General features: G+C 47.6%; 6 protein-coding genes across 6 annotated transcripts; 1 reads left to right on the top strand and 5 right to left on the bottom strand.

Annotated features, from left to right (window-relative positions):
* Positions 1 to 3: 3 nt before the first annotated feature.
* On the bottom strand, positions 4 to 3,240 carry BDR25DRAFT_359555 (uncharacterized protein; the record flags this gene model as incomplete). The annotated part of the gene is made up of 22 exons (XM_033696108.1): positions 4 to 131; positions 169 to 419; positions 450 to 551; positions 625 to 790; positions 842 to 910; positions 975 to 1,076; positions 1,112 to 1,169; positions 1,200 to 1,375; positions 1,454 to 1,535; positions 1,606 to 1,648; positions 1,698 to 1,745; positions 1,777 to 1,841; positions 1,880 to 1,952; positions 1,980 to 2,072; positions 2,112 to 2,158; positions 2,215 to 2,253; positions 2,293 to 2,392; positions 2,445 to 2,702; positions 2,738 to 2,845; positions 2,887 to 2,973; positions 3,017 to 3,143; positions 3,189 to 3,240. The coding sequence occupies 22 exons, from the start codon at positions 3,238 to 3,240 to the stop codon at positions 4 to 6; spliced, it is 2,274 nt and encodes a 757-aa protein (XP_033543490.1).
* Positions 3,241 to 3,849: 609 nt separating this feature from the next.
* Positions 3,850 to 6,316, bottom strand: BDR25DRAFT_268617 (oxysterol-binding protein-like protein). The gene is made up of 8 exons (XM_033687120.1): positions 5,816 to 6,316; positions 5,627 to 5,703; positions 5,524 to 5,563; positions 5,399 to 5,468; positions 5,288 to 5,347; positions 4,899 to 5,241; positions 4,577 to 4,842; positions 3,850 to 4,530 (listed from the first exon to the last, which is right to left on the bottom strand). Exons 1-8 carry the CDS (start codon positions 5,983 to 5,985, stop codon positions 4,180 to 4,182), a joined length of 1,377 nt encoding a protein of 458 aa, XP_033543489.1. The 5' UTR covers positions 5,986 to 6,316; the 3' UTR covers positions 3,850 to 4,179.
* Positions 6,317 to 6,573: 257 nt separating this feature from the next.
* Positions 6,574 to 10,378, bottom strand: BDR25DRAFT_268614 (calpain-like protease palB/rim-13). The gene is made up of 5 exons (XM_033687119.1): positions 10,212 to 10,378; positions 9,200 to 10,134; positions 8,910 to 9,141; positions 8,552 to 8,865; positions 6,574 to 8,505 (listed from the first exon to the last, which is right to left on the bottom strand). Exons 1-5 carry the CDS (start codon positions 10,257 to 10,259, stop codon positions 6,789 to 6,791), a joined length of 3,246 nt encoding a protein of 1,081 aa, XP_033543488.1. The 5' UTR covers positions 10,260 to 10,378; the 3' UTR covers positions 6,574 to 6,788.
* Positions 10,379 to 10,719: 341 nt separating this feature from the next.
* Positions 10,720 to 12,404, top strand: BDR25DRAFT_345497 (mitochondrial carrier). Its single transcript, XM_033694059.1, has 4 exons — positions 10,720 to 11,083; positions 11,151 to 11,701; positions 11,757 to 11,994; positions 12,046 to 12,404. The coding sequence occupies exons 1-4, from the start codon at positions 10,980 to 10,982 to the stop codon at positions 12,167 to 12,169; spliced, it is 1,017 nt and encodes a 338-aa protein (XP_033543487.1). The 5' UTR covers positions 10,720 to 10,979; the 3' UTR covers positions 12,170 to 12,404.
* Positions 12,405 to 17,116: 4,712 nt separating this feature from the next.
* Positions 17,117 to 17,468, bottom strand: BDR25DRAFT_359551 (uncharacterized protein; the record flags this gene model as incomplete). Its single annotated transcript, XM_033696107.1, has 4 exons — positions 17,117 to 17,162; positions 17,191 to 17,214; positions 17,295 to 17,364; positions 17,402 to 17,468. The coding sequence occupies 4 exons, from the start codon at positions 17,466 to 17,468 to the stop codon at positions 17,117 to 17,119; spliced, it is 207 nt and encodes a 68-aa protein (XP_033543486.1).
* Positions 17,469 to 18,274: 806 nt separating this feature from the next.
* BDR25DRAFT_359549 (uncharacterized protein) lies at positions 18,275 to 20,153 on the bottom strand (the record flags this gene model as incomplete). Its single annotated transcript, XM_033696106.1, has 12 exons — positions 18,275 to 18,286; positions 18,378 to 18,447; positions 18,489 to 18,808; positions 18,847 to 18,933; positions 18,962 to 19,138; positions 19,178 to 19,187; positions 19,321 to 19,466; positions 19,537 to 19,643; positions 19,681 to 19,740; positions 19,780 to 19,936; positions 19,962 to 19,996; positions 20,114 to 20,153. 12 exons carry the CDS (start codon positions 20,151 to 20,153, stop codon positions 18,275 to 18,277), a joined length of 1,221 nt encoding a protein of 406 aa, XP_033543485.1.
* Between the last annotated feature and the right edge of the window lie 747 nt (positions 20,154 to 20,900).

The raw sequence follows: 20,900 nt of genomic DNA, 5'->3' as shown, positions 1-20,900 counted from the left end.
TGATTATTCCTTATTTAATTGGGGAAGGTGTCGCCAAATATTGCTGCTAGACTTACCCTCTGGCCAGCCCGGCATATAGACATTCTGCCTCAAGAGGTTTAACCTCTCCGCTACTAAAGTACAATGTTCTACTCAATCAGTTCGATCCCCCAGTGTTGTAACCCCCACTAGAGCGGCTCCTAGTAATGTCTTCTTGCACTTCGTCTTCTGGCTGGTCCTCGTGTAAGTCATGTCGCAAGTGGCACGCCACACTAACGACGGCGCTATTTGTCCCGCCGACCGATAGACCACTTGGATACGTACAAATACCTGCAACAAGCAGGCAATCATAACCAGTGAAATAGCCAAGAAAATCCCCCAATGGAGTGCACCCCCTAAGTATCCTAGCCCAATAAATACATTTCCGATAGCGGGAAGATCTTAATATCATGCCCTTAGCCTGTCATCACTGAAGGCCAAAAAATACCGTCCTGGTGTATCTCAATGTGGACGAGGAAATCGACTGTGATATAAACCAACGGAAGAAGGTACTTGCGGCAAGTAGCGGAAGGCTCCACGCATAAGCAGTGGGGGGAAGTACGTTGAGCGTTGGCTGGATATTAGCATAGTAACACGCAACAGGACCCTTTCGATGGTGTATCTAGTCCATTAGCGGTAGCTAGCATATAGGTGAAGAGGCTGTTGTATGTGATATATATAGAAGACGCTATCGCTTGCGGCAAGTTTGCTAGGAGGACGTATAGGAAGATGGACTGTTTACCAAAGGGGAGATTAATGCCAAGTAGATAATCTAAAGATCTGGTTAGTTCAAACAAATTAAGAGTGTGTTAGGTCATTTGACGCGTGTTCATGTCAACTATGCCGAACTTCCCTTCTTTCCCTGTTTTAATTTCAGTAAGAGCCGTCACAGCTACAATTGAGATTTATCTGGCATTGGTTAGCGGAGTTAAAAAGCATTGAAACCCATTCCTTACAAGGCGATACAAACGGACCATCGGCAACACTGACAGCACTAGACCAATCTCGTCTACGAGGGTTGAATCGATGATTCTGTCCGTTTTCTGGAATCGCCCAAACTACATCCGCATTGTGCCTAGGCACGAGACAGCACTCTTCGGTGGTGGGATCAGGTCTTGTGAGGAAAGATTGAATGGCATCACCAATAGTGTCTAGAGTAGGCAGCTTAGGTGCCAGAGAACGAGAGCCATAAGAACAATTTTTAAGTATGTTGACTGCGATAACCAACGGAAAGGGTAATTGTTGAGGATTGGACTAGCATATTGAAGGAATGATCTCGCATAAGCTGTCTCGGAGCCGCGGTTAGTTCGGTGACTTGCGAAGTACGAATAGCTTGGCGCTTTTAGGGTAGTGAGTTCTTCATCCAAGGACCATACCTAGACTTAGAAAATAATGGAGAATGGAAGGGCAGAGAGCATCGGGAGGGATCTACAACCATAGTTGTTATCCAAATTCAAGCCCCCACTGCTAATCGGTAGGGATGACAAATAATACGAAGCATTCAAGAGATATTCATTCTAGTACTCTGCATTTGGAATGTCGAAGCCGGTACCCGTTGTAATAAAGGGGAGATATAGCGCTCAGCACAATTGGGCCCGGTGATGTTCTCAAAATGGGTGTGATCTGGATACTTTCCATCTGACAGCGTTTCCTGTAATTAGGTAAGGGATTCTTCGGACGTAGCATTCAACGAAGTATCGAAGTTACCCACGTACTTAATTGACCAGCTATTCTTGTCTGAAAATTTTTTTAGGCTACGGTAACGAACACTCGTCGTTTGTTAGGATCGCTTCGAAGACAACCGAGTTATAGCTGGCGAGAGACTAGCCTATGGCCGTAGGAGATTAGGAAATATTCACACGAGGTGAAGAGGTAAGCTGTTTAAACCAAGCATGGTCCACAGCCCGACCCTCCCCTTAATCGATGAGAGAATCCTTATGATTGGCACCCTAATATCCTACCATTTCTTCTTTGCATGTACCCTGTCAATCTCCTTCCTCGTTAGAGCAGCTAGGCGCTGCATACAATAGTTCGAAGCACCAAACAGCAGACTGCTAAGTAAGTTGATGATCAAATGCAGAGTTGTTGTCTACCTTGCGACCTTGTTGCAGTCACCTATGAACGCCGTTGCAATACTACCCTTTGGATCCATGCCGTCGTAGCTATTATAGCTAGAATTGCATTTAGCAATAATACCAAGATAGTAACTACGATCGAAGCGAGGACTCCTTTACGCTAGCCGGGGAGTCGCACCCCCCATGAACCTTTGCGCACAACGTCAAGCTTTCTCGGGTCGTTCTTCGTACCCTCGCCACGATAGCCTTTCGAAAGGGGCTCGCCTTCGAGGCGCTCGAGTTCTATGGGTTTTGGGTGACTTAAAATTTACGTTAATTCACATACCTCACCCATAGGAGGCCACAATTTACTCCTGGTTGAAATTTCGATATGCTCTTCTTACGGTTAGTAGCAAGGCGGTTAGTAGCGAGGGCATGTCTTTGCAGAGAGTGTATATCGGACATTCAGAAATCAAGACCGCTGTGGCACTGCAAGGCACAATAACTGCAGCGGCATAGTAAGGCACAATAGCATAAGGGACGTAAGGCTCCAATAGTCTCGAATTTTGCACTACACACCTTTTAGCAGCCGTCTTCCTAACCTGATCTTTGAACAAGGTGCTACTGCGACTTCATTGATGCGGCAATCTCATGAGTTGCACCACATGTGTCTCTCCTCCCTGCTGTCAACACCTAACCTCTCATCCTTGGGCGATAGAGGCTCCGTGGACAAAGCTAGAGAGAATAATCCGTAGAGAAAAGCTTTTGCCGCGCTTCACAGGGGGCAAACGGGTTAAAGAAATCGGAACAATACATATAGCCGTAGGTCTCAGTATCACATAATAATGATACTGTAGCCTTGTACTGGGTATGAGTCATGAAAGGGGTGATGTATTGTGGACTGAGGGTCGGAGGAGCTATATGATTTAAAAGTACGATGAGACGCCAAGCCCAAGGTTGATTGGGCAGCCCATTGTCGAGCCCCCTCCAGCTTACAGATACTGCTGCGTCCGCTTTCGTCGCTGGAGCTTGATGTACCAAGCTTTGCGGATTCACGCCTTGCAGCACGCCCTTAAGAGACAATAGCCCATAATACAAGAGGAGAGTATTGCAAACTCGAGTGTATAACTCGCACTAGTTTCAAGCTTACGCTAAAACGAGGTGACATTGCTGTGCAAGAAGAGTTGCGGTAACATAAAAGCATGTTGGGTATGCCGAGCGACTGGACAACGAAACTAGCGAATCTTCGAGTAAGAGTTGCCGCATTGCTTGCTCGTTTTATCGCGATTCGCGCTACGAGGATTTTGATAGAAACCACGGCGTATAGGCGGGACTACGCTGCGCCTATACGTCGAAATCCAGGTACTCTGTTTCTTTCGGGACGCAAGGATCTTTCGCCACATAGGGCACGGCGGGGATTTGTACCTCGCACCATCCAACCACTTAGCTTTCGGGATAGCGACCACGTGAGGTGATGTGACCCCAACCATCTCACACAACCCCTAGATATCCTAGCAGCCCAGCAGCAGCAAGATATTTCATACTAGCCTATATTAGAGCTTCTGCTGGGTTCTGGTTCTGGAATTCGGGGCGGACGGGCGGACGGGATGGGCGATGTTGTTCCCGGTCGGGCCTGGATGCCGAAGCGGGCCTCATTCGCAACCCAAATGCCCGTTTACAATTTTCCGTAGTAGGCGGTAACCTATAGAACTATACACAAGTAGCCAAACATATAGCATAGCCTAAGGGGGGTTAAAGGAATTCAATCTATTAGACTGTGATATCTGCTCATCGTTATGCAATCATGTGCGCAAAGACTCCCGGTATACCATCGCTCCCATTCCTCCTTCACTACCCAACCCGTCCGATAAATAGCAAGTGCGAACACCCCCGACCAGGTAAGCAAAGAGCCAAACTCCGACTGATGAGGCTTCAACCAAGCAAAGCAATCGAAACGACCCGCAGGCCACCATCCTCTCATCCACTCGCTCTCGCTGGGTCTAGGTCTAGGTATTCAAGTGAAGGTCCCCCCGCCCACCCAGATAGACTCCAATACATGTCATGTCGTGTCGCTACTCTAACCGCATGCCGTTTTCCAGGCTCCCCTTTACGCTCCATACTCCTTATTCTCCTCCAGCGCCCAGCTATCCTTATGCAGGCCTCTAAGCACCTCCTCCCCATCGCTCGTCAAATCCGGCTTCCCGACCGGCGTTACCGCGCCTGTAAAAAACCTCGGTTGCCAATCCCTACCAACCTCTTTCCTCTCCGCTGCCTTCTGTCTTTGTTTCTCCTCGATTTCCTGCTTGAGCGCCGTAGCTTGAGAATACTGTTTATTAACGATGGCTGCGGTCACGTTTTGCCAGAACTTGCGGGACTCGTTCGGGAGTTGTTGGTCTATTGGGGGTACGATTTTGGGGACAGGAAAGAGGGGGTTGAGGTCGATTAAGAGGATTTTTTCCTGGGGGGTGGTTAGTAGGGGGGAGAAAGGGGTAGGGGGGACGTACGGAAGACTTATTGAAGGGCTGGCTGCCGAGGGTGTAGTACACCTTGTCTTGCCAGCAGCCTTCTATCCTTGCTAGCACGTCCTTATCCGGGACGTCCTTGACCTTGGTCTTGGTATCGTTATCAGGGTCGTATTTAAAGATGACACCCTCGACCTTGTTCTGCGTTCGGCCTAGCCATCCTTCCTCGAGATATTGTAGGATGACCTTCGTCTTTGTTTTGGCGCAAGTAACGTAGCAGGAGTCGGCGACAGAAACACTTAGCGAGCCTAGAAGCTTGATCAGATCCTCCCCCCCGGCGCCGCAAACAATCCAAACAACTTACCTCTCAGTAGACCTCCAAGATAAGCGGCCGGGTGAGTAAGCTGGTACATCTCATCATCCCGTTTCTGCAACGTGATGAAGATTCCCAGATTGTGCGCGCCAGCAATCACGCGGATGCTTGTGCCCGTAAACTTTGCGCTCAATTGATCATATCCCCTTGCAATTATACCTTTCTCGGGGCAATCGATGTAGAAGGCAGAGACGGGAGGGTGGTGTGAGGTTTGTTCGGTGAGGTAGGAGACTTTGACGAACTTCTCGCCGGTCGCGCTGGCGGAGCTGCTGGAGGGCGCCGAATTCGGGGCATGTTTGAGGGGGGGCTGGGTGTCTTCGACTTGCCAATTACACTGCGCTGATCAGGGTGTGCACATTTTGTTGGAGGGATGGACGTACGCGGAAGAACTCCCCGAGGGTAGAGTTGTAGGGCTTGCACGGCTTGCCCTTGACGTATTTCTACTATCGTCAGCAGCGGCGCGTAGGAAGACTGGCGCCAGTCATGCCTACCAGATCCTTGGAGAACCAGAACCTCAACGTCCCCAGCATGCGGCCCAGGGACTCGTCTGAGTCGCCGATGCTACTCCCGTCAGCGCCCACTGAGTCTGGCCATATCCGACCAGCGGAGTGCGAACCTGATAAATGTCTCGGGCCTGTCGAGGTAGTGCCAGTATTCTGCCATCTGTTAAGGCTTGCTCAAAAATAGCGCAGGGACGCCGGGAGAGGGGAAATACATACCTAGATTGGGAGTGGGCTCGAGGAGCTGTGCGGGGAGAGAGAATCGGACAGCAGCGAGGTCCGCAACGCCAATAAACCTATGCAACGAGGTAGAACAGTTAGCCACCTGCATTCGACCATGCTCAACGTTCCGCAGGGCCTGCAGACTGCATTGGACAGGTGGACAGGGTCGCCGTGGTGCTACGTTACCTTCTCAGGACTCCCAGGAACACCTTTAGCTTGGAGCTCTCGTCCGGGGGCTTCTCGACCGGCGCATTTGCGGGCGTAGGGGCCCTCGAAGGCTCCTTCGAGGTGGAGGCCGAAACAGACGGTGAAGTGCTCATGGCGGCCACAGCGGGAGATACAGCGCTCTCCGCCATCGAGGTGGTCAAGTCAACGGATATACTAGCTATGCGGTTACTAGTCTTCGCGTATGGACGCTGCAGACAGAATCGTGACAGCTCGAAGGCGGCCTTGGTGCAGGTTCAAGCTGCCGTTCGGCGCTTGGCACGTCCGAAAGCTCTGACGTATATTCCAGCCGATAGTCTTATCGTGTTCTGGTGGGGTGGATGCAAGGCACAAAGGGAGCAAGAAACAACCTCGAGCACCAAGGGGAGAAATGCTGCACAATGTCGCTCGTCTCTTCGGAAAGTCGACTTTAGATATCGCGGTTGATATCTCGTCCTGCACGCTTGAAACACTGTAGGGATGGTTGCGGGCGGTGAAACTGCATCCAATCATTGCGACACGAACTGTCAGGGCTGGAGACCATTGCATGCACTTTCGTCTAGGCGCCACTGAACTCAACTCCAACATTTTTGACCTGCAGCTGCGACATGTTCCTTGGCTATCGACTTTCGCTTGACCACCCCGCGTGATGCGAGATAACGTCTCTGCCACCTCCATGTGATGACATCAGTCAGCTTAATGTAACCCCAGTGTCGCCGGATCTCGTCCCCGCTCCCCCCCCAAAAGCCATTGCCACATATCCCCTATTACTTTTGTCTATCCCTACAATTGTCATCTCTTCCCGCCTGGTGCGGCGAGGAGGATGTCTAGAAGGCGTGGGCAACGTGTTCGTAGCCGCGCGCCTGGTTTGCACCCCAATGCCTAGCATCCCAAAGTCATGCATCCTGAAGGTGCAGCATGTCAAGGGGTGGCATCCATTGCTGCGGCTACTATCTCAATCATCCCATCCGCGCCAAACACCTACAGTGCAAGGCTTGGGGATGTCCGTGAATATCTCCACCTCATACCACTCTTCAACTGGGCTACCAGGGCCACACAATCGATCCAGCACCAGCCACAAACCCCCTTGACTGGCCAGGGCCGGTTCCAGAGTAACGCTCTCGGAACGAACAGTTGCAGAGTCAGCGTACTCCCCTCCTTCACTAGCGATGAGGAATTTCCGTTCCGGTCCCCTGCCTAGTTCTATACTAAGCCGTAGTGGGCTGCGGCCAAGCATGCCCAAATCATGAGATCGAGGGCTCTTTGCTCGGACGAACCGAGCGATCACGATGTAGGATGCCAGGCGAGATGGGATGACTGGAGCTGCCATCTTGTGGACGTCAGGGCCGAAACAAACGGGCTTGAGTTTCATCAGAATCAGACCCGCGCAGTCTCGTGGAATTTGCTCGAGCACAATTTCCGAAGTACTGTCGACTCTCAGTGCGTAGTCCCCCGTCTTGCCGGCTTCAAACAGGGAACAGATTATAGTGTAGATTCCCGGCTGGAGGCCTTGAATCTCTGCAAAAGCGCTTCCACCCCGGTGATCTCCGGAGTCTATGAGAACATCTCGACTTTGGAGCCTATACATCCTCTTTCCATATCCATACACAAGCTTCACGTGGAGTGGGTGCTGATGATCTACACTTGTGAGCAGGATCGCCAATGCGCACCTCTCCTTCACCTCAAGCGTGTACTGAGGGTTCTCAAAGTATCTCGGCGAGCTCGTGCTTCCGCCCGCAGTCTGTGGCCTCCATTGATCCGAATGAATCTTCGTATGGGCATATTTCGAAGTAGCCGGCTCGAGATTAATTGTTCCGTTAGAAAAGGCTGATAGCGAGAATATGTACGTGGACGCTGGTAGCTCGTCTTGGTCAATAACAACCGTGTATGTCGAGTCCGCATCGCAATCCCACCGCAGGAGGCTTTGAGAAACATTGACGTATGGGCTACTCTCTAAGCAGGCATCCTTGATGTAAATGCGCTCGCCGTGCCCGTCGCACACAGATACACTCATATAGCCCTTCGGCGGACTCCCGGCGGAGGACATGTGTGAATGCGGTTGGAGAGTGCCATCGTTGAAGGCATCGGAAGACTCGTGCATCTCTCCGGGCGTGTCACGAAAGTGGCGGCATAAAAGAAACCAGACTACGCCTCCTTCTTTCGAGGAGAAGGAAAACTGTGGATGAGTGATAATACAACCGGCAGGGGACTTTTGATTCTCAATCACCCATTCAAAATGGATGTCTTGTCGGTAGCGGAAGAGACCAGGATTCCAGTTGACATAAAGGCTTTCGAAATATTGAATAACATGGTCGAGTCCTATCCAAAATGTCGTGGGATGCGGCCGTTCTTTCGATGGTATACTGTCCTTATGTAGAGCATCTGTTCCAGTAGCGGAGTATTCACTCAATGAAGATATGTCGGCAACTGGAGCCGCGGGAGGACGGGGCCCACGCCAACCTTTGCCTTCAACCCATGGGTTCTTCACTAGCAGAAGCCTGTCGTGATCTGTTTCCCGCATGTCCAACACGACATAGCTGTGCTGTCCTTCAAGGCCCAATTCGCGCTCCTGCCGATTAGACATCTTACCAGTTCCCAGGGTCACAAGGACATCTCCATAGAGAAATGCTTTGTACAGCCGAGTCCAAAGCTGGCTCGGAACCGTATCCGTTCTAGGATTCGGTTAGTGTGCTCCGGATCAGTGGCTAAGCGACTTACTCTTGCAAGTATATCTGCTCGGGGATCCAGCCTGTCAATGTCCAGAGATCGCTACATGAATTGCTCCCGGGAAAATCATAACCCCCTCGTACTTTCAGATAGGCTTTCTCAAGAAGCGCTGGCCAGAGCAGCGCAGGATTGTGCCTATCAATGACGTGCAGTAACCTATGAGATTTAGATACAGGCAGTCGATCGTCGATCACGACCTTCCGCCAACAGCCATTGAAATTGAGGCGCACCATGTACTTCCCGTTCGAAGATATGACAGGCCTCCCACGGTTTTGGTCAAACGGCCATACCGTGTTAGAAAGCATCTAGTTATATCAGCTTGAACACGAGTCTCATTGAACCCACATACCATGTCATGCCCACGCTCAGATCGTGCAATGCCTGCGCACAGACTGGCAACCACAGAACAGTCAGTAGCTGCATCTTGAACAAGGTCGATAGCGCGCGTGGTGCCCATTACAGGACCAAGGCCATCTCGATCGACTGGGTACATTGAAGGGGGGGGGAGGGCTCCTCTGGCTCGCACCCAGCCAGCAAAAAACTGATGCTGGTAAGGAGAAAGGTCCAAATCAGGTGAGTCACTATAGTTGTGAGTAAACCCTATTCCCAAAAAAAAAAAAACCACAGTAGGGGTTTTACGTGAAGAAGTCGGCCCCGGGTTCCAGAACGAATTCTGAAGTCGCCGGGTTCTTGTCCCAGGGCCAAAATTTGAACCCATTGACAACGGAAGATCGTAGAAGAAGGATTTCCTCCTTCCGTGCCAGCTTTCGAGTAGAAATGGGCTCTTTCAATCTCCTGACTTGCGTGCGGGAACGCGCAGTTGATGCCGCTACGGTCGGATTTCCGTTGACTGTCCGGTGGGCTTGATGAAGATCACCAACAGACGTAGACTTGAGAGATGACAGGACTTTAGGAGTCACTGAATGTGATTCAACAGGAGAAACGTTTGCAACAATAGTTTGAGAGCTAGACGATGTGTTGGTTATGGCGTTCGGGTACGCTTGGGCAACGCTGGCTGGCTGCCGCGGAGGCTGGTGTTGATGCAAGTCAATGAGTGCGCCAAAAACGTCTTTCCTGACCTCCTTTGCAACATTGGGGCCATGGGAGACAGTGCACTCAGCATCCATTGGGGGAAATGGAATGTCAGAGATAGCAGAAGTGCCCGGTGTCTTTAGCATTGGGGCAAGTGGGGAAGGAGCGCTGTTGTCTGAAGGATCAACGAGGGAAACCGAGGAGGTAGGTGCGGAATTATGGGGGACATCAGAACCTAGTTTTCCATTGGGGATTCCAGGCTTTGTCGACTCTGCGACGGCGGCAGCCCACAGATTAATCTCATCGTCTTTCGAGGTTGCATGGGCGTGGGCCGAGCGTTGATGAGAGAGCGGCTTCCACTGCTCGGTCTTCTTGATGCGATCTGCAGCGTCAATAATCACGTTGACCTGTGCGCGGAGTTCCCCTTTTTCAGAGGGGTCGGAGCAGATCTTCAAAGCCTTCATTAGGTTCTCGGCGGAACTGATAGCAAGGGCGATGGCCTCATCCTTGGAAGCCGCCTCGCGAAGCTGAGATTGGTATTTCTGTAGATACGGTAAGTCAAGCCTGCCCGCGTGCATGAAAGGCGCAATAGTAAGCTGTTGTGGTCAATCTCACGTACGGATGAGGCAGCTTTGAACGCTTCGAGCTGCTTCCTCTGCTCAGCCATAGTGAAGGAGGAGCGAGGAGCATGAGGCGATCGGCGTGCTATTGTGATACTTGACAATGTTTCTACTGATCAGGAGGCATGGAGGACAGATTACGCAGGTGTGTGGAGGTAAAGGCGCAGCTTGTTTTCGTAATGGATTCTGTGGTGTTGAGGCTGAAACCCTTGTGCTCCACTGGTCCCCACGTAAAGCCGGTAGCGCCGAGACACGTGACTCCATGAAAAGGAAGCTGCTGTCGACTCTCTCGCCTGGTGAAATCGTCGCCGCTTGATCCCGGCGAAATGGAAGCTCAAGGGGCATGTAGCGGCGTGAGTGCGAAGGCTCACCACAATCTTTCGATGATGGTTGAAGACAGCCCAGGAGACACGAGAAGCCACTGAGCAAATGGCTGTTTGCAACGTCTTGGCAGAAGCTGCCCTTTCAACCTCGGCCTTTTTCGGGTCTCGTCAGCCATGTGGGAATATGGACACCATCCGGGCTGGGGAAACATTGTCAACACTTCCCAGCCCATTTCTCCGCCTCTTCACTTGTCTTCTCGCTCCGAGCGTCATTCTGTGTCGACTTTCTCTGTGCTCTGAGTTCACCCGGCCATGAGATAGCAGTCGTGCAGCGCAATCTATCCAGATACCCCACAGCCGCTTCCGTCATCTGCTCCTGCTAAATCGCCCATCGCACCTCCCTCGTTCTTGCTCGCAGCTTCCCTGTCAACGACAACATAAACAATGGCTGGCCAATCGAAGGTGGAAGCACTACCGCCATGGGGTAATGCTATCGCAGGCTCAGCGGGCGCCGTCATCGCGAATGCGCTGGTGTATCCGTTAGACATGTGAGTGTGCAGCTTCCGGCAACCCTCCCGTTATAATTCTTTTCCGGCATGCTAATGGGCTCTGTAGAGTCAAAACTCGTCTCCAAGTCCAGGTCAAGCACTCTCGCTCCTCCGCCAGCCCCAGTCCAGCCGATGGCGAGCATTACACCTCCGCCATGGACGCCATCTCAAAAATAATCAAAGCAGAGGGCATCCCTGGGTTGTACGCGGGCATGCCAGGCTCGCTGATCGGTGTCGCATCCACAAACTTCGCCTACTTTTACTGGTATACCATCGTCCGCACGCTGTACTTGTCGTACCGGAAGACCTCAACAGCCCCGAGCACCGCCATTGAGTTGTCGCTAGGAGCCGTTGCTGGGGCGATCGCGCAGCTGTTTACGATTCCCGTCGCAGTAGTCACAACCCGCCAACAGACAGTCAGCAAACATGAACGGAAGGGTTTAATCGCGACCGGGAAAGAGGTTATAGATAGCGATGATGGCTGGACCGGACTCTGGAGGGGATTGAAGGCTAGCTTGGTGCTAGTTGTAAACCCAGCTATCACGTACGGAGCATATCAGCGTCTGAGAGAAGGCATATTCCCCGGCAAGAAGACACTGCGACCGTGGGAGGCGTTTAGTAAGTGTCAACTGCTCTGATATGGCTTAGAATAGCCATTCTAACAACCTTATAGTCCTCGGATCCATGTCGAAAGCCCTCGCAACCATTGCAACCCAGCCGCTTATTGTTGCTAAAGTTGGTCTCCAATCCAAACCGCCGCCAGCACGGAACGGCAAGCCCTTCAAGACTTTTGGCGAAGTCATGAGGTACATTATAGAGCACGAGGGGCCCCTGGCTCTATTCAAAGGCATTGGCCCTCAGATCATGAAAGGCCTCCTTGTTCAAGGCTTCCTGATGATGACTAAGGAGAGGTATGTTGCTCTTCCTAGCAGTTATCCCTACCCTGCTAACGCTTCGCGCAGAATGGAGTTGATGTTCATCCTACTATTCAGATATGTCCGCCAAATGCGAGCCGAGAAGCTCCGAAAGCTCGCAGACGTAGCCGCCGAGAAAGCGAAGCACGCGGGACCAATCCTCACTAAGTAAAGGCATATAGCAAGCCATTTTCTCTTTTTAGTGCTATCTTGGGCATATATTCTTACCTTGTCTGTATCCGTATATTTGCATTTTAGAATCTCGGCTTTGTTGGCCTCTATTTTTGGCTTCTGCTTTCTAGATATCGATACACCATCTAGATTTCATTTGCCTTGTTAGGCGTTCCGGCATCGCATTCGGACATATACGTAGGGTAGTTCCTCAATTTGCTCTTAGATTTTGCACAGTCAACAGCTTTCATCATGCTTAGCAGTGCTAGTGTTTGTGGTCTTCAAGTCTGCTCTTCACACAATGATGCACCACCGCGTTATCCTTCGTTGCTGCCTCCATTTCCGCGTACTTTTGCCAATCTCCCCCACAGTCAAAGCCCAAGACACAAATACTTTCACCACTAGCAATCGACTTTCAAGAACACGAGCAAGCTATCAACCTTGTGAACCTAACTAATCACGACAATCGACACCTACCAGCTCAATTCCCCGACACCCCAACAAGCCTTCCAAAAATGTGTAACCTCCGCTTCTCCCACTACTTCCGTGGCTACGGCTCCCCAGGCCATCGCCGCGGATACACCTCCCGAGAACTCAAGACATTCGTTGCTTAATAGACAAGCTTATCCCTAGCACGAGATCCCAGCGCATCGTGTAACAAGGATTGAGAGTTGCAAGGGGGATTTATAGGAGGTGATATAGGTGCCTGAATTTCTTAAGATGAATAAGGTTATTGAAGAGAGTACAGAGAAGTGCTTAGATTGGAGAGTGCAAAGGGAGGTATTAGGATAACGTTAGCATGCATATATGTATATAGGGTGGGGACTCCCAATAGGCTACCAGAGCTGCTTGAACAGTATACAAGTGAGAAATGTTATTCCCTCCGGTATTGCATCCAGACACCTGCATATACCTCAGATCCCTCACTAGCCTCAACACTAGTCTTTACAAAGACACTCTCTAAGTGTACACATGTTTGCGCTCTCATTGCTGAGGTAATGCACAAGTCCGTGATCTCTTAGTACTCCTAGTCTGAGCCCCCTCTCCAGTCAGAGTATGATTCAAGGCTTTAACTCTACCTACTGCACTCATCAGTTAGCTATCATTTATATGGGCCGTGTCAACCGCAATCACAACACTGAAGCTTCGAATATTCCATGCAAGCACTTTTTTGGGAATTAGCATTCTCGAGGCTAATACTGCAAGCCAGAGTTCAGAAACTCCAATTGGTCGCTTATTCGCGCGAGATCTGTAGCGCAACCCAAAGTGGGATTCTAGCCGGACCAAATTTATAGGCAATCTGGGCAACAACAAAGAGCTTCCTTTCGACGGAACGAATCGTGGAGAGGCTGATAATAATTGAGTGTGTGGGGGCTTGGCACTGTGGACAATGTCAGCTTAGTGTTGACACTGTGCGTTAAGCATAGACTAACTTCGAGATATTATTGCTTTTGGAAAGCCTTTTGGAGATTCTAGAGAAGGACTATGAGGAATACAAGGGGATACTTATCAAGAGCAGAGAGCGAGGTCAGGGTTTGAAGACCGTGTATCAATTCGTGATGAAGTATAATAGAAACACGATAACTTTAGCGTTCAAGTTTACTCTCTGTAAGCCTGGATGCAGTGGATGGCAGTCCAGCGGCAGAGTGTTGTATTGATGTGGAGCGCCTAGGGCAGCCATGATATACAGGGGGTTACAGGCACTAGTAGATAGTGGCTTAGCCTAATTATACCCTCTTCATTTGACGAAACTCGTAACTTCAACCACTGGCACAGTCCCTCAGAAGCCATGAATCTGTCGCACGTGTCTCACGCGATATCATACCCATGCACTGCACTATTCACTCATTAGGCATAGCTCCTATCTCGTACAGTATATAGTCAGCTCAGAGCTCTATCGAGCTCCTCAGACCTTACAATACACTCATTCCACCTTGTTTGGATCTCGCTCCCTTGTCGAGTCGTTTGCCATATGTCCCCTCCTCAGCTCATGCAAGAGTTATGAGCCCGGAGTCGCGCTCCTGACTAGTCCTCTAGTCACCACTGCACAGTTAGCTTTTGCATCTAGCTTTAGGGCCCCGCGAACCTTGACACATATTAATTACAGATTGCTCACTACTTAAGCCTAATTAACTAGACGATAACCTTCTGTCTATTCTACACATATTAATCACAGATTGCTCACCACTTGAGCCTAATTAACTGGACGATAACCCTCCGTCCATTTAAAACAAATTGATCACAGATTGCTCACCAGCTGAGCCTAATCAACCGGACAATAACCTTCTGTCCATTCTAAAACATATCAATCACAGATTGCTCACCACCTGAGCCTGATCGACAGGACAATAACCCTCTGTCCATTCTAAAACATTTCGATCACAGATTGCTCACCACTTAAGCCTGATCGACTGGACGATAACCTTCTGTCTATTCCAAAACAAATTGATCACAGATTGCTCACTAGCTGAGCCTAATCAACTAGACAATAACCTTCTGTCTATTCTAAAACATACTAATCACAGATTGCTCACTAGCTGAGCCTAATTAACTAAACAATAACTATTTCGTCCTACTCTATCAACACACAGAAAGATGACTTTAAACATTAATGCCTCTGTACAGCTTACCAAAAAGAGCGACTGGCAGCCCTAGTTTAGTCGCATCAAGACACAGGCAACTAGAGAATATGTCTGGGAGTATATTAATCTAGACCTCTTACTAGAAAATCTCCTGGTTAACACTATGCCACAGAGGCCTGAGGTCGCGAAGTTTCATACAGGCAGCACCCAGCTCAGTCCCAACCCTATAGTCTCTGACCTAAACCTTAACAATCAGCGATGCTACATAATAGCCTGTAAAGACTACTGTAATAATCTAAGGTTATTCTAAGCTTAACACAAAGCCCTATTAGACATCTATGTGCTTATTAAGAGCACTGTTAACACATTAAACTACCCTATTATTAGGGACAAAGAAACAATCTATAAAAGGCTAAAGGCCTTAAGGGCAATCCTAGAGCCCTCTAACAAGCAGCTTAAGCAGAGCGCACAAACAGCATACAACTGCGCAAGGAAGTAGTTATTAAAAATAAAATAGGACTAATAGATTACAGCATACAGGAACGCATATATTAATGCTAAATTAGTCTACCTGCTAAATGTGACAGAATATTAACTACACTATAACTTTGTGTTGGCAATTTTAGACATAAACCCTAGATGCGCAGCAGCTATCTAATTAATCCTAGTCTAGCATAAACAGACTAATAAGGATCTACCTAATTTCCTTACTAGCTGTCTAGAGTTCTTTAAAAATTAGCAATAATCACAGCTAGCTTAGCAACCTAGCGTCACCCACAGCAGTTTCGCCACATACTAAGGACGTTTGTCCACACCAGAACAGCAGCAACAGCAGTTTATATGCGACTTCTGTGAAGGTCGCTATAAATCTAAAAACTGCAAAATTAACAATCCTTAACTAAGACCTAAAGGGTTCTAGATCTCTACTTTTCTTTAGCAGGAATACAACAAGCAGATAAGCAGCAATCCTTAGCTTAAAGCAGAAGCTAAGCGGCTTAAGAACAGAGACCTTCCTCTACTACTAAGAAACTAACTAAACTAAGGAAGAGGACGCAGAAGAGGCGGCAACAATAGCAACTATTATTAGCTAACTTAATTGTCTAGTTACGCAACTTAATTGTATAATTAAAGCCTACAGTCTTAACCTAGTCTACATCTAAATGCAATCTCTAAGACGCTAGCTCCTAATAATTCTACTAACTAGAATCTACCTAATGCTCTAACTAGCACTAGGCAATTAGCAGCTACTCTTATAAGCTTTATAACAAACCTTGTGAGTAAGGAACATGCTGTGGAGCCAGATAACAAAGAGAATCCTCTCTAGCACTTATAGATCTTAGATCCTAGAGCAGACATCTATGTTTACAATAATCTAGCTAACTTTTAATAGACTTAGAGCTTATCCCTATTAGACTAACTTAGGGCTGGCAGCTAACACCTTCCTATACTGGCATAGGGCACGGTCACACTTACTGTAAAGGGTCCTAGAGGACCTACTAAGATAAACCTAAATAATGTAGCCTACATCCCTAGCATGTTTACTAGTCTTATATCTCTTTCTTAAGGACAGGACATACATTTTAACTCTAGAGACAACCTTATATATAAATAACTTTATAATGGCACTTAATCACTAATCTGCTTTACTACTTAAACTAAGGGTCACTAGGCCCTAGTATCACGCACAGAGGATCTATGCATTAGATCTATTTTGCTAATAGTTATAGCTGCTAAAGACCTTGCACAGCAACTTATTGCGTAAGATAATACCTTAAACAATAAGGATTACATTAATTTTACAGAAGAGCTTCTAGAGCTTAAGGAGCGCGATGTGGGACCTAGCAATTAGCTGCAGGAAAAGCGCCAGCAAGGCTCCCTCTATTATATGCCCTCTCCTAAAATAACCCTAGAAACTGTCCTAGAGGTTAACTCTAAAAGGGAAACTAATATTAACTTAGTCTCCTAACATAACCCTAGCAACACGCTAGATAATAGCTCTAACAACAAGCCACTATTAGTTATTAAGGTCTGTCCGCGAACAGGCGACGCAGCTATAGACTTTAAGACTAATAATAATAATCTTAAGCAAGCTATAACTACTTAGCACACAGCTCTAATTAATTATGAGCCTTAGGAAAGAAGGATTTGCATACACTAGATCCCTACTGCAGACATGCCGCCTAACGGCCTTACTAAGTTTCTACCTTAACAAAAGCATTAAGCATTTATTAAACAACTAGGCCTTGTCCGCCTAAGTGACGCCCTAAAGGCTTACTCTACTAACATTAGCTTTAAAGCCTAAGCCTACTAACTTCTTTTTTTGCTGTTTCGCACTCTTAAGTGCACTACTGTACACCTGCAGTCTATTATTTCTCTTTGTACAGCTTTGCTTCAGTATTCACTTCGTCAAAGCTAGGGGGGTGTGTCGCACGTGTCTCACGCGATATCATACCCATGCACTGCACTATTCACTCATTAGGCATAGCTCCTATCTCGTACAGTATATAGTCAGCTCAGAGCTCTATCGAGCTCCTCAGACCTTACAATACACTCATTCCACCTTGTTTGGATCTCGCTCCCTTGTCGAGTCGTTTGCCATATGTCCCCTCCTCAGCTCATGCAAGAGAATCAGGCTTAAGACACTTGGGGACCCCATATAGCGACTGCTAGCACATATTTCAAGAGTACCTGACGGTTATTCAATATAGAATCCTTCATGCCACCACAAACCACCTAGACAGCTTCTGCTCAGATGATGGATAGGGTCAGATTCGGATCACACGTCAAACATGATCCACCTCTCCCTTGTATCACAGGAGTCGACCATGGGCATAATATGAGGGTGTTTGCATCAGTAGACATGGCGGTGGGTATGGTGGTAGGGATTGAAGCAGGGCCAAATATATAAGGGGTATTTTTACGGTAAGAACGGAGTTGTGTTGAAGAATCAGGCCGTAACTTTTAGTATGTGGCTAACGATAAGCTTTTCACATCTCTAGCTATAGGATTTCGTATGTCATGTATTAGAATGGCTGTATATATCTTGGTAAATCAAACTGTCTGCTTACTCTCTTCCGATTTAAGGGGTCTCAATTGCTCAAGGCGGACACTGGACGTGATTGTTTACATTCTTCTTCAGATTCTGGATACACATCTCGTTTCACAGCGATTCCCACACCGGTAGAACGTACTTGCTTTTCATCTGCTCTACCTATGTCTCTAAACACTCACTACAATGCTGTAACTGCGATCACTAATTTTAGGAACAAATTTCGCTTTTCAAAAAATTGAAGTTCAGAATTATTGTGAAGCTTGTGGGAGCACCAGAGGCATGAGGAATCAGATTGATTACTAAACGAGGGTACCTAAGGGTCTATATATGTAAAGACTGAGCTAGGCAGCAGGGTAGGTAACATATTACTATAGCAGGCAGCAGTAACTCCTGAATGTGAGCAAGTAGTGAAGCTCGGAGAGCTCCGCAAATGCAAACAATTATTCTCCCACCTCTAGATAGCATCCAACATTTACATCGCAGACTATGAGACAATTTGAAGCTTTTATATCAAGAACTAGAACGAGAGGTTTAAGAGTGAAGATGAATATTTAGATTAGAAAGTTGTCCCAGACGCAAATGAGTGGAAGGGGCCCAAGCCTATTCTTTCCACTTGCTACATAATCATTCGCATTAGAACCGCCTCTACAGTTGCGTGTCAACCCTAGCGGCAATCGGGGCAGAACTCCGGTTTCCATTCCCCAGGTTCAACTATGTACAGAGGACATAAATGTGGGTCGTTCTTGTACGGATTCTGTATGCAATATATATACGTGATGAATATTCTACATGCATCTGGGCAGTAGGCGTAAACTATTTCGATCTTCCTGCACATGTTGTGAGGAACAGAGTGGGTTGGTAAAGTAGTTGAGGGAATGTCGATAATTGTTGATAGACAGTTGGAGGAATGTATTGATGGTGTTCTGTAGACAAGGTGCTTTAAAGCTTTTAATGAAGGAAGAAAGTTCAGTCCTTGTATTTGTATTGAACCTACGCTTTCCAGAAGCTCGTTGTACATTGTCGTGTCTTGTCAGGCATTCACACCGAGGGCCCTGGGACATGTCTCAAATACACGTTTCTACTCGGCATCGCGTGCAGTGAATTGGCTGTGCGGTTTTCTAAGAAGAACGCCTCATAAAAGATTTCAGGAACGCGATACCTCGACTGGGTTCTCTAAGCTTATGTTTTCGTGCATTCTCGGTGTCTTCTCGTCTTCTCTCAATGAAGAATGGGTTTCGCGGATTTCTTTGAGGTTTGTGTATTTACCCACACTTATCTTAAAGAAGCAATGCAATTCCGGAGGATGCATGTTTGAGACAACCGGAATGTGATATCTCTACCCACCTATGTTGTGAAATGCCAACGTAGTTCTCACACGGAATGTCCTCAATTAGGCGCGGGATGTCGTAGTAAAAGATTTAAAGGACTTCAATTATCAAAACTACTTGAAAGCTTAGAAATGTAATTCTGGTTAAGATAAAAGGTGTGACTTTAATGTTGCATAATATCTTCTCCGACACCTGCTCAATGAATTTTCCCTTGATGTCCATCGCTCGTAGGATATTTCTTCTGCCAGGCAGGACAGAGATCCTCCATATACCTCGGGGGGTGCCCAGTTCACTTTTGGGGCCAATAGAAGAGAGGGGTGGGTTGTGGGTTGTGAGCTCAATTTACCACTCCAGTGTGATTTTTATTAGGGCAGGCATCCTAGCAGAAAAAGATTGAGTTGGTAACCAGGTAGCCCAAGATTGTAATATATAGCAAGGATTTCTTGAATGAATGAATTGGAGATTTACTTCTTGTTGATTGGAGGTCTGAGTAGGAAAAGGAAAACGTGGCAACTGAATTTATACTGAGTCCTCGCTGTTAAGAAGTGACTGTTGGAGAGCCGTATACATTGAATGTTCATGTTGGATTCTGTGTCTGGATTGCGATTGTCTGGGTGAGATTAGCTAGGAATACAAGACCTTACTTCACAAGAACTACTATCATTGTTTGATTGTCGAGGAAAGCTCTGACTGTAAGAAGTCGCGCGTGCTTGAACATATCCCACGTGTTGACTCAAGCCCTCATGATCCAGATCCTGGTGAGGTGTTCGCGTCGCCCGCTTTAGGGTTCTCATCAGTCTAATGAGCTGAATAAGACATTAGCGAGGCAACAATGTAGAAGAGTGCGTTTATAAGTATGGTAAGCACTTGGTGGAATGGCAGAGGACTTTTACTTAGGGTCTAGCCATGGTCGATGCCTTCTTCTTCGAGAAAAGAGGATCCACGAATTTCTCCGCTAACACGCTAAAGTTTCCTCTTCCTACTTCCAAATTCTTCTCCAATTCTTGCCACAATCGAAATCATGGTGTTTAATAGAACTTAGTTCTGTTGCTACTGTTACTGATAGCATCAATCTCTTAGCAGTTAGAACAAAAGCGAATTGTCTTCCATTACCGTATAGTTAATAAGGCTCTAGTTACTGCAGTAACTGCCCATACTGTTTAATATCTTAGCGCTTTAGCAAAGCTAGAAGGACAATTAATAATTATAACTAGTTATTTCTATCTATAATTAGGGCTTTAGTAGACTTGTTTGCTTAGAGTTAGACTAATATCTGTGACTATATTAGCAAGATTGTGTCAGAATTAAGCTCTCTAGAGCCTTTAGAAATAGTAGTTACTGCAGTAACTATACTAAACAGTAGCTACTCCACCCTTAGTTAACTTAGCAGTTACTGTTACTGCCTGCATGGCCGTTTAAATTCACTCTATCTGAAAGAACGAACTCTGTTGCCACCAGTAGCGCACTAAAAACACCACTGACAGTAACGGTTACGTTCTATTAAACATCATGAGATTCGAAATCCATCTTAACAACGATCCTGCGAACACCACATCCTTGAGTGAGACCACATGAAGAAATGTGGAAACGTCAGGCAAATGGAGGAAAAGTCAGTTGAGGATGACAATCATCAGCCCCACATGTCCACCGGAGTTTGAGTAAGCAGCTGAGAATAATGGAGTGATTCAGAAGTGGGATCAGCCGAAGATAGCTGTGGCGATTTACTGTGAACATCGCGTTTGGCCAACCTCTAAACTTCAGCGCTGTGTA

Source organism: Lindgomyces ingoldianus (genome assembly GCF_010093535.1).
Source record: "Lindgomyces ingoldianus strain ATCC 200398 unplaced genomic scaffold BDR25scaffold_33, whole genome shotgun sequence".
Classification (NCBI taxonomy): domain Eukaryota; kingdom Fungi; phylum Ascomycota; class Dothideomycetes; order Pleosporales; family Lindgomycetaceae; genus Lindgomyces; species Lindgomyces ingoldianus.
This window is presented reverse-complemented; position numbering and strand designations above follow the sequence as displayed.